Source organism: Phoca vitulina, unplaced genomic scaffold (assembly GCF_004348235.1).
Source record: "Phoca vitulina isolate PV1807 unplaced genomic scaffold, GSC_HSeal_1.0 scaffold6, whole genome shotgun sequence".
NCBI lineage: Eukaryota > Metazoa > Chordata > Mammalia > Carnivora > Phocidae > Phoca > Phoca vitulina.
The window spans coordinates 48,098,383-48,110,510 of record NW_022589709.1 but is presented as its reverse complement, the minus strand read 5'-3'; the positions used below and the strand labels follow the sequence as shown (position 1 = coordinate 48,110,510).

Sequence of the window (12,128 nt, the reverse complement as noted above, 5' to 3'; positions counted from 1 at the left end):
TAACATCTTCAGCTGAAGACAAAAGCAAGAAAGTGTGGGGAAGGCCAGTTATGGGCAAACCAGAAAGAGCATGGTAAACAAGAGTAAGATTTGTTATGCAGATTTAAGTCAGTTGCCTCCTCCATTGATAAGGGTCCAAAGTTGTCTCCAGGGATTAACATTTCTCCTTTCTGGTACAGAGAGAATGGGGGATAACTGTAAATTTATGCCCTGCTTTCAGGCAAATAGGGAGAGAGCAGAGCTTTTCTTCTGTTTCTTCTCAATTACCTTCAGCTCAAAATAATCCTTACACAAAGTGACATATATTGGTGTGACATATTCTGCTACCCTTCATCAGCAAAGTCCCAAATAGAGGCTGCTATATCAACCTGCCTCCCAAAGTGAAGAGAACTAAACAGAACTACAGACAGCCCACAGCTGACATGTAACATGAAGAACAGAACTTTAGTCATTATGAACCACTGAGACTTTTGGAGTTGCTTGTTACCACAGCATAACTTAGCCTACACTGACTGATACACCCAAAGTGTCAACTGAGTTTTTATGTCTGAAGAGAACTTCCAGGCACTAAGATAAATAAGTTGAGTTTCAACTTACATTTTATATATTTAAATAAGGTATTTTAAAACTTAACTTCTAAGCCTTTAAACTCATGTAATTTTATTTACAAATTGATGAATTTTGTGTTAATATTTTATTATCCAATTTTATTTGAGTTTGATTAATAAATTTATAAGCCTAATTGGTGAAATATGCCCCGATATTTATCAAATTTTTAAAATTACATTTTAGAAAATTCAAATTACAGGGCGCCTGGGTGGCTCAGTCGTTAAGCGTCTGCCTTCAGCTCAGGTCATGATCCCAGGGTCCTGGGATCGAGCCCCGCATCGGGCTCCCTGCTCGGCGGGAAGCCTGCTTCTCCCTCTCCCACTCCCCCTGCTTGTGCTCTCTCTCTCGCTGTGTCTCTCTCTGTCAAATAAATAAATAAAATCTTTAAAAAAAAAAAAAGAAAGAAAGAAAATTCAAATTACAACCTAATACATTTGATTTTCTCAAGTCCTTCAAAAATCCCAAAAAAGTATTCACATTTCTATAGACTAAATCTTTCTAAACACTTAAAACACACTAAATATAAAGTTTAACCATATAAATTTAATAATTTATAACAAACATTTAAACAATGACTTCAAACTTAATTACCTATAAGTTCTTATGAATTATTGATATTATAAGTCTAATTAGTCTCTTTACTTGCCTTGTCACCCTAAAAGGCAGAAAAATACACTATATACTGTAATGATTACAAAACTTATTGCTAGATAAACTTCATTACTAGACATAACTTACCTTGTCATCAGAGTCTTTGTAAGTATTCTTATTTACTGGCAATAACAGAATATTCCAGACCCTCATATTTCCTGCCCTAAAATATGCAATGTGCTTCTCTCCAGGGAGCCCTGAGCCCTACCTTGGTCTTCTGCCTAGAATGTACATAAGATGGATCTACCAAGTAGTCCCTGAGGGCCAGAAAGGAAAAGCCAGAAATTCACAGTAACCTTTGGCCTAAAGTCCTTGAGATATTGAACCAAAAACTCAGGTGTTTAAGACACTGAGGTCCAATAGATTACTCAAATGCTATTCCTCATCAATATAATTGCTATACAAATAGAAAAGCCAAGAGAAAGCTCTACATATGAAAAGAAAAAAATTGACCTGAAAGGATAGTTTGGGTTGGGGGGGAGGGTGTGGTAAAGAAAAGAAGGAAAAGCAATGGGGAGAGCAGAGATTTGGCAACCTCTGTAAAAACCATTGCATTTAGTAAGAATTTTAAGAAAAGTTTCCCCTTTTCCCCATGCGTAAAATGAGGGTTAGAAGAGTAAGGGCCATGGGATCTTTGTGAGGATTATGCCGGGCACACATCAAGGGTTCCATAAACATGAACTACCATTGTCATTTTATTTTATTTTTTTAAAGATTTTATTTATTTATTTGACAGAGAGAGACACAGCGAGAGAGGGAACACAAGCAGGGGGAGTGGGAGAGGGAGAAGCAGGCTTCCCGCTGAGCAGGGAGCCCGATGCGGGACTCGATCCCAGGACCCTGGGGTCATGACCTGAGCTGAAGGCAGACGCTTAACGACTGAGCCACCAGGCGCCCCCCGTTGTCGTTTTAAACTGGAATTCCAGAACGGATTAGAGCTGGGGACTGGACACCATAGGACATGCAGAACCCCGTTCTCTCTCTGCCTCCCCCTTCTCTTTAACAAGTGCTCCTCTGTACGTCCGCTTCAATCCTGTAGCTTTCCTGCAAATTGCGTTTCTTCCCTGTGTCCATAATGCCTAAAAGAGTCACTAACAATATCTTTTAAGTTTCCCATCTCCTTGGGGCACCTGGGTGGCTCAGTCAGTTGGGTGTCCAACTTTTGATTTCAGGCTCAGGTCATCAACTTACAGTCGTGAAGTTAAGCCCCACACTGAGCTCTGCGCTTATTGGGGAGTCTGCTTGAGATTCTCACTCCCTCTCCCTCTGCCCCTTACCCACCTGCACTCGCTGTCTCTCAAAAAAATAAATAAAATCTAAAAAGGTTTCCCAACTCCTTGGTTCAAGACAGCAGCCATTCTACCGCTGTATTTTCAGTTCCAAGCCCAAAATTCCAGAGGGGTGCTGCTATGAAGGGATGAGCATATGGGTACATTTTCTGGCTGTGCATGCTCGTGCGCATGTTCTGACAAAGACCTTCTCCTCTCCTTGACCAAACTTCAGTCAGGCTCTTTGGGCTCCCCTTTTTTTTTTTTTTAAAGATTTTTTTATTTGACAGAGAGAGACACAGCGAGAGAGGGAACACAAGCGGGGGAGTGGAGGAGGGAGAAGCAGGATTCCCGCAGAGCAAGGAGCCCAATGTGGGACTCGATCCCAGGACCCTGGGATCATGACCTGAGCCGAAGGCAGCTGCTTAATGACTGAGCCACCCAGGCGCCCCTGGGCTCTCTTCTTGACTAGGCCTAGACCGTCCATGCTCATCCTGTCCTTGCCAGGCCTGCATAGCCCAGTCTTAGCAAGAACCTCCCACCCTTGATATTGGCTCATGTTCTTCATCCCTCACTTTTTTTTTTTTTTTAAGATTTTATTTATTTATTTGATAGAGAGAGGGAGAGCACAAGCAGGGGGAGAGGGAGAGGGAGAAGCAGGCTCCCACTGAGCAGGGTGCATGACACGGGGCTCGATCCCAGGACCCTGGGATCTTGACCTGAGCCGAAGGCAGATGCTTAACCGACTGAGTCACCCAGGTGCCCCAACATCCCTCACCTTTGATGTATAAATCCTTGGTCTGCCTTAGCAAGAGTCTGGTTAGGTCAATTTAGCAAGAATCCCCCCTACCCTTGGATGTCTCCTCTTGTAATGTCCATCCACTGACCCCCTCCTCCCTCTGCTTTTTGGCTACACATTCCCACTTGTCCTTATTGTATTCAGAGTTCAGTCTATTAAAAGATAAACTGAGGCATATTTAAAAATTTAAGAGTTTGAGCAAAAATGGATTCAAATTGAGCCGCATCCAATCTAGCAGATACAAAGGAACTCCAAGTAGCTGTACAAAATGGAAGACATAGGCACAAGGGAGAGGAAACAAGGAAGTTATACTAGGCAAAGACTTGGATTGGTTATCGCAAGGTCATTTTCCTTTGGGAATGACGGGCGTCAACGAGCCGATTACCTAACTGATGCTCATCAAGTAATTCCTAAGGAACTGGCTTATGATTCCTGATTAACTGGTGTATGATTTCTGAGAGAGAAACCAAACTCTCGGAGAGAGAACCAAAACTAAGTCTCCATTTGGTGACGTGGACCTTAGCATAAGCAACTCCCATTTTGGGCCTGTTGTCTTGTTTTTAACAGCCTGATCTCTGCCCTGTTGTAGAACTCAAAGGACAATAGTCCCGAATAAACTCTTCCTTACTGTTTTAACAAGCATCAGGATAATTTTCTTCTTTGACAGTTCACACACACCCAGGACTTGGGTTGCACTGCAATAGTTTTTCTCAACTACTTTTCATTTAACAATACAACTGGACACATTCAATGAAGTATTTTCAACAGCACTATTTTATTAGCTACTTATTATTTCTCAGATGCCACAAGTAAAATGTGACCTCAGGGTCAAGATAAAGCCCTCTCAGCTAAGACCTCAGAAAGATTTGAGGGAGTGATTCTCAGATCCTCCTGGCTAGACAAAAAGGCTTCTGCAAGAACAGGAGTACTTGCACACAGCACTCTGACCTGCCGCCGAAAGAAGCGGAGGTCTTTTAGAGATGATCCGCGGAGATGGCTTTTATCTGATTTAATGAATCCCATTAAGATTCCCAGAGAACACAATGTTTTTAAGAGAAATGAGCAAAGGCACCACCACCTAACACTGAGACAGAAATCATTCAAACTAAGCCACTGACTCCCAGTCATGGGCTGGAAGCAGGCTGAGCAAACTACTTAGCTGCAAATCAGGCCTTATGGGATGGTCCAGAAAGTGGTGCTAAGAATGAAGTCACGTCCACTTGTAGACCATGCTTCCAGAGGTGATTCTTTGAATGTGGTTCTGTGGGTGCAGGGACTTGGGACCTGAGAAAAGTTATCTGCCTCTTCTGATCTTAAGTACAATGTCAACAGAGACAAGATAACTCTAATAGACAATCCCTTTCAAAACAGGGTATATACAAATACTAGTGAAATCTGAAAAAGGCCATTTAGTTGATACTTTCAAGTGCTTCTGATAAACCAAGTAAGGTGAGGACAATGGATTCAGCAACATAGAGGTTACCAATGGCCCGAAAACGCAGTTTCAGGGAAAAGGTGTGTGTAAAGCCCTATTGCAACGGGTTCAATTCAAGAGTGAATGGAAGAAATGATGGCAATGATAGAAGCAGAAATTTTGGATATTCCTGAATTCCCACACAAAAACAGAGTAATTAGCACAACCAAAAACACGTGGACAACATTTGCAACGAAAAGTGGTGCACCCCAAAGTAAAAGTGAGTCAGAAGACCTGAACAGGATCAACATCTATGTGGGAAGAAACAGAGGGGGGAAAATGAAGCAAATGACAAATTCATAGAGAAAGAAAGTAGAATAGTGGTAGAAAGTCAGGGGCTGGTGGGAAGCTGTTTAATGGGTACAGAGCTTCAGCTCTGCAAGATGAGAAGAGTTCTGGAGGTTGGTTGCACAACAGTATTGTGTTCCCTCTCTCGCTATGTCTCTGTCAAATAAATAAATAAAATCTTAAAAAAAAAACAAAACACTATTGACCATATACTTTGATATGGTTAAGGTGGTCACTTTTTTTTTTTTAAGATTTTATTTATTTATTTGAGATGCAGAGATACAGAGAGAGAGAGAGCATGAGCAGGGGGAGAGGCAGAGGGAGAAGCAGGCTCCCCGCTGAGCCAGGAGACGGATGTGGGGCTCGATCCCGGGACCCTGGGATCATGACCCGAGCCGAAGGCAGCAGCTTAACCATCTGAGCCACCCAGGCGCCCCAAGGTGGTCACTTTTATATTATGTGACATGCATAATTTAAACACTCACGAAACTAATCTCACATTTAAAAAAGGACTAGCAGGATCAAGATTAAATTTATGGGATGCCTGGGTGGCTCAGTCGGTTAAGCGTCTGCCTTCAGCTCAGGTCATGATTTGGGGTCCTGGAATCGAGCCCCGCATCGGGCTCCCTGCTCAGTGGGGAGCCTGCTTCTCCCTCTGCCTGCTCGGCCTGCCGCTCTGCTCCCCCTGCTTATGCTCACTCTCTCTCTGACAAATAAATAAAATCTTTTAAAAAAAAAAAAAATTAAATTTCACATGAAGACATTTTAATAAAAATAGAAATACTATACCATGCTACTAAAGAAAATTTTAAAAACCTACATGAATGAAAAATAATGCTAGATCAGAAGACTTAATGTTGTTATAATGTCAATTCTCCCCAAATTAGTCTCATGACACAATGCCATCCCACTCAAGCCTAAATTTTCAAGGAAAATATAAAAGGCCTAGGAAAGCCGCATCTTGAAAAAGAAGGCCCATGTTGGAAGACTTCTACTACCTTCCTCAGAGACTCACTCTTAATTCTCATATTTAAGATAGTGTGGCACTAGCCTAAGAATAGGAAAAAGGCAGTCCACAAAAGCTTTGAGAGGGGGGTGGAGGAAACAAAAAATTTGGGTTTTCATGTTTATATTTTCATTATCAAGAATCAGAAAAGATTCTATGAGCTTGAGAGAATGGTGATTAACATCTGAAGGCAACATCTTCGGAAAACACCACCTGGAGGGGCACCTGGGTGGCTCAGTCGGTTGAGCGTCTGCCTTCAGCTCAGGCCATGATCCCAGGCTCCTGGGATCGAGCCCCACATCGGGCTCCCTGCTCAGCAGGGAGCCTGCTTCTTCCTCTCCCACTCTCCCTGCTTGTGTTCCCTCTCTCACTGTGTCTCTCTCTGTCAAATAAATAAATAAAATCTTAAAAAAAAAAAAAAAAAACCACCACCTGGATGTTTAATTACAAAAAAACACAAAAACCAAAACAACAACAATGATGTAGTTTTCCATTTTAAATTTTATTAAAGTACAGAGTTAACAGGTTTTGAGTTTTCTACATAGGCAAAGACTGGTCAACTTCAGATGCTTCATAGAAAAATTAGCATTCAAAAAACAAATATAAACCCACAGTTGCCTTTGTGACTAGAGGGAAGAAAATAATTTTTTAAAAAAGTTAACAAAACTCTAACCATATCCAAGACTATTATAAATTTCAAACAGTAAATTTACCACACATATTACATACATTTCAAATTCTAAGTAGAGCAAAACATAACCACATAATCCGGCTACAGCTAATTATTTTGGGAAAAGTTTTAAAAATTAACAATGTTACAATTATAAAACTTTTTGTAGAATTTTTTTTGCAAAGTAAAAAAAGAACTTAAATCTTTAATATAGGAAAGCAAAACAATCCTCTTAAATTTCTTATAAATAACTCTCAAGACATATATTACACATCTGTTGCAAGCTTTCTTTACCTGAGAGAATTTCCCAGGATCCTTCACCCAGAGGATTACCTTAAAGAGTTCTTCATCATTTTACTCACATAAATGACTGAACTCCTACAGAAGTGGATTTGGACATATGCGTTTTTAATCTATCCTTACCCAATTAAGTTTTTCTGAAGGAATTTTGCTTAATAACAAAAAACCCTCTTTGGTAAAAGCCAAATATTTCCCCCTTTCAAAATGAATGCCTCTCCAAGTGATTTACTGAGTGAGAAAATTTTAAAAAGATAAAGATCTTTAGAATGACCAGCATTAGTTTGAAAGATCTACGTAAACAGCTCTCTAGCTCTGTAACATAAGTCCAACATGAGCGAGCCCATCTCTGCCTGAAATGCAACACTAGATGAACGTGTCTGAGGCTTTACAAGCATTTTAAAGATGGCAGGAAACATGGTGGCCTTAAGAACAAAGCAGAGGGAGTTAGTTCTATTAGGAGAGTCTCCTACAGAGAATTCCATGAGCTGAGTGACTGCTGCACTGTCCCTGATTAAGGAGGACCCAGCGTTCTCTCTGGACAGGCAGGGTCTTAGCCCAAGGTCACACCCTTCTTCGTTATAGATTAAAACTGCTTTCACTTCCAAGAAGAGTAGAACACAAATGTACGCCAAAATGAAATGCTATTTAGAAAGGGAGTCAAAGGAGAAAAAAAGCCAAGGAGGCTTAAACAAAGGCTCTGGAATTCCCTTTGCAGGGTAACATGAAGCACCAATGAACTTCTGGCTAAAATTAAATAAGTACATAATCTTAAATAGGCAGAGGGGGACAATATGGGGGTGAGGGTGGGGATTAGCATTACACGAAGGTCATCCAGAATGAAGGATCCTCTGAGGAACCGGAAATTTAAAAAATGAGATGTGGGGGCCCAACTGCTGACCATTCCTGATGGGCACCAGAACCCCAAATCTCCAGTAACCCCACCTTCCAACAGCCCACATGCATACAGTCCTTCTACTCCACCAAAGAGCCCTGAACACCTCTGGGGAACAATTCTTTCAAGCCATTCCCCAAGGAACTGAGAGGACAAAAGCAAAACCAACTAACCAGTATTATAAAAACTCAACCCATATAGGACCAAGTTGGGTTTCCAAAAGCTTTTGACAGAAAAGTCTCCAGCCTTCAGTCAGATGACCCACCTAGGTGTACAGCAACATTCCCAGAAGAATCCTTTCCCCCACCTAGTGTTTCTACTCATGAAAACGAGAAGGGAAAAAATTTCCACATCGAAGGAATAGCACAGAAGAAACATACACATAGAGCTTTTTAAAAAACTTCTCCCTCTTGTATCGCTAAAGGAGTCTGACCAGCAGCTACTGGGAATGTAGTTTTTAAAATCATGTACAAAAAGTTGTAGGAAGCAAAATTATTTTAAAAAGAGATCAGTGAATTTATCCAATGAACACCTTCATTACAGCAACTCAAAGCAATTGGCACAATTTTTCCAGTTTCTTAAATCACAACAGCACAAGAATGTAGGTTCTTTACACCCACAAACATTGACTCATCACCTGAGTATTGTTTATGATAATGAATAATCATTAAAGTCACCTTATTTATATGCCCTCAGTCCTTAGGGTATATCCTCATCTCTCCCATCATTCAGATAAACTTGCTTCGACTCTCAGTTGAGACTAAAAATCAGAGTGACTGCAACTCTGCCTCTCGTGTCAGACTAAACTAAACTTCAAGAACTTTGGGCCACAAACCAAGTTTTAAGCAGCTCCAAAACATGCGTTGGCTGGGCCAGCTAAAGAAGGAAGCACTGAGGGCCCTGCCACTGGCAACGAATGCTTTCCTTTCTGTTTCCCTGAGCTTCTTTCTGCAGGGGAAGCCCGCCAACAAAGGCCAGCCAAGGAACAGGAGCCTTGTCAGCTGGACCGTGACCTGCCCTAAGGGCCAGTTCTAAAGTCACACAGCTGGCTGCCCAAACCAGCTAGACCCTGGCAGGAAGAAAACACAATGAAACTAGCATCCCAGCTCTTGATGGGACTCTGCTCGCGGTCTTTCCTAAAGCCAGTCTCAGCTTACCCAGAGCCCTGTGTCACTGCACCAGCCACCGTGGCAGCTCCTGCCTGGGGGCTGTCCCACACACAACCCATTCCCTCAACCTGTCCCCGACCCACAGAGCTCCCAGGCCCACTGGCTTAACAGGGGCTGCATGCGGCGGCTTTCCATTTTGTGACGCCAGAGACCTTTCAGCTGCCAACCTCAAAGAGCTTCTGGCCTAAAATAAGAAATTGGATTGTTTGCAAAAAACAAGGCTCTCACCCATACACCACTGCCTTTAAAAACGGAACCTCAAACATAAATAAGGCAAGATTCGAGAGGAATTCGTTCACTGAATTCGTTTTCCCTCTTGTGTTCCTGGGAGGAGGGCAAAGGAGCAAAAATGAAGAATTGGACTAATTCCCCACACCAGCATTTTGGCACATAGGGACCCGATTCTGCTTGGCAGGACACACAAAGTACAGGCCAAGTGTCTCCATTCTCAGACCCTCTGTGCCAGGGAGCTCGAGAGGACCCTTTCCACCCTGCACGAGACACTCCCGGGAGCATCCCCACCGTGTCTCCACTGGGGTCCCTAATAGACTTTCCACTGAGCAAACTCTTCCCTGACTGAGGACGGACATCAACACTGAACACGGGTATCTTCTTGGGCAGCTGCCTAAAGTCAAATCTCTTATGAGTATTACTTTACAAGTTTGTATTTTTGGAAATCTCCATGGATGTTGCTTACGGCTTAATTACATACCCCCCTCCCCACCCCCTCACCCCCTACCATTTCTTCTAAGTATATTTGGCCCCTTCTACAACTTGTACGAGATAGGCCTTATCTGGTCAGCCCAGTTTGAGGTGCTGCCTGGAATCCTCACCTCAGCAAATCTACTCCAAAAAACCACAGTGAATATTATCATGCACCTTCCAGATCCAGGAAACAAGAGCCCTTTTGCTTTTACAATTTCAAAGGCCTCAAGGTGGAAGAGAAACTGGCTGACTTTCATAACTGAAAGAGAGGTGCAGCGGACTTCAGTCAAGGTAAGGTCCTAGAGTATTATTAATATTAATAATACAAACAAGTAAGAACGATAGCCCTCCATCATTCAGACAAAGAAAACAACATGGATATTGTTCTATAATCATATGAATAACACCACAAATAGGAGTCACAATTATTGCAGGAACTTGGATCAGGAAGGAATAGCACAGTGGGAGAACCACATGGTAGTGACGGCAAATTGTGCTTTTTCACATTAGGGCAAAGACGTTGAGCCCAGAAAGGATGAGGGGACCTCTGAGAAGGGCAAGGGCAGAGTGTGAAGTTGTGATTCCCAGCATCACAGCTTCAAAGGGAAACGTCTGGAGGCCAGGAGGAAACAGCACAAGGGTGGAGTTAAAAGCAGGTGCTTCCTCTTGTACCCTATAAATACCAAGTAGCTGAGAGCAAGGAGCCTGCAGGATGAGTGGTCTCTGCAGAGCCCACCGCAGATGAGGCTCCCGGCCGAGGTGTGGGAGACGGATCTGCATTCCGTCAGGGGCTGAGGGTTCAAGATTCTGGCAAGTTTTTCTATTCCAAGGATAAGAATGACAAGATCAGATTTATCCCTGTCATGCCCCAAACTGTGTTTTGGTAAAAAAAAAAGGTACAGAAGGAAAATACTAGCCTGATTTCTCTTCCAGTTTTTAGAGCGGAGACACACACAAAATATCACTCAGGATCAGCTTGGTTGAAAATTTCAGTTCTTTCGGAATAAAATGGTTATTTCTTTTTGATTTTTCCGAATTAAAAAGCCAATCAGGTGATTTTTTTTTCTTTCTGAAAGCCTTTTTCAGACCCACTCAAACCAGCCAGAGGATGCCAGCTTTTCACGAAGCACCAGTCACGGCTCAGACCCCTGGGACACTTGTTCAAGGGATGTCACTTCCAGCCTGCAGGCCTGCTCCGATCCTCGTCACACAGAGAACTGGCGAGAGGGACAGCAGAGGGGAGCGACCAGGGTCCCCAGGTATAAGAGCACACACATCCAGCAGGAGGCCATCTTGACCCAGAAGATGGACCAGCTTCCACTGAAGAAGGTTTCGATGTTGGCACTTTCATAGCTGTGGAAACGAGAGCCAACTGTGGTCAGAGCAGGAAGAGAACAAGGCAGTGAGAAGATCTCTTCCAGAAGGGGTCTCCCTGCTCCCATCCCCTCCAGCCTTTCTGTTTCTCCTAACGGCTCAATTCAGATACAACTCACACCATTTAAAGTGTACACCATTTCCCTGCCTCCTCCCAGCCCCTGGCATTCACTAATCTACTTTCTGTCTCTCTGGATTTGCCTATTCCAGACATTTCATATAAATGGAATCATGTGGCCTCTCGTGACCGGTGTTTAAGGTTTGTTCATGTGGTAGCATGGATCAGTACTTGATTCCTTTTTATTGCTGAGTGATATTCCACTGTGTGGAGATAGCATGTTTTGCTTATCCATTCATCAGCTAATAGACACTTGAGTGGTTTCTACTTTTTGGCTGTGATAAGTGATGCTGCTTATACGTGACGTGTGTAGAAGTTTCTGTGTGGCCATACTCTTCTTCCCTGTTGGGTATAGACCTAGGACTAGCACAGCCAGGTCATACCGTAACTCTGTGTTTAACATTCGGAGGGGGGACTGCCAAAGTGTTTGCCAAAGTGGTTGCACCATGTTTACGATCCTAGCAGGAGTTTTTGTAAAAGGGTTCTAAATTTTTCCCACATTCTTGACAATATCTGTTATTTTCTGCCTTATTAATTATAGCTCCCTCCATCTTTTAAGCTTCCCATGCCAAAACTTTCCAGGAATTACCAAAGCATTAGATGCACTGGGAATACATTAGAAGCTCCCTCCTCTCTTTTCCCTTAAGATGTTCTGGAAAAATCTCCCCAGGGAAGCCTTCTGCTGGCCCCAGCAGCCCTAAACCCCACCTGGCACTCCTCATTCCTTTTCCTCATTTTTCTCCCTAACAGTCAGCACTATCTGCCACACCGCATTTGGATCATGGTCTGTCTCCTCCGTTAGATT

At 42.9% G+C, this 12,128-nt stretch overlaps 1 protein-coding gene across 2 annotated transcripts in view; it reads right to left on the bottom strand.

The window, feature by feature from the left end:
• Positions 1 to 6,578: 6,578 nt before the first annotated feature.
• Positions 6,579 to 12,128, bottom strand: part of SERINC5 (serine incorporator 5) — a 98,888-nt gene continuing 93,338 nt past the window's right edge. For both annotated transcript variants that reach the window (XM_032404111.1, XM_032404112.1), the window contains one exon: positions 6,579 to 11,184. In XM_032404111.1, the coding sequence (XP_032260002.1) occupies positions 11,037 to 11,184 (148 nt within the window). In that variant the 3' untranslated portion in view covers positions 6,579 to 11,036. The remainder of the gene's footprint in view (positions 11,185 to 12,128) is intronic.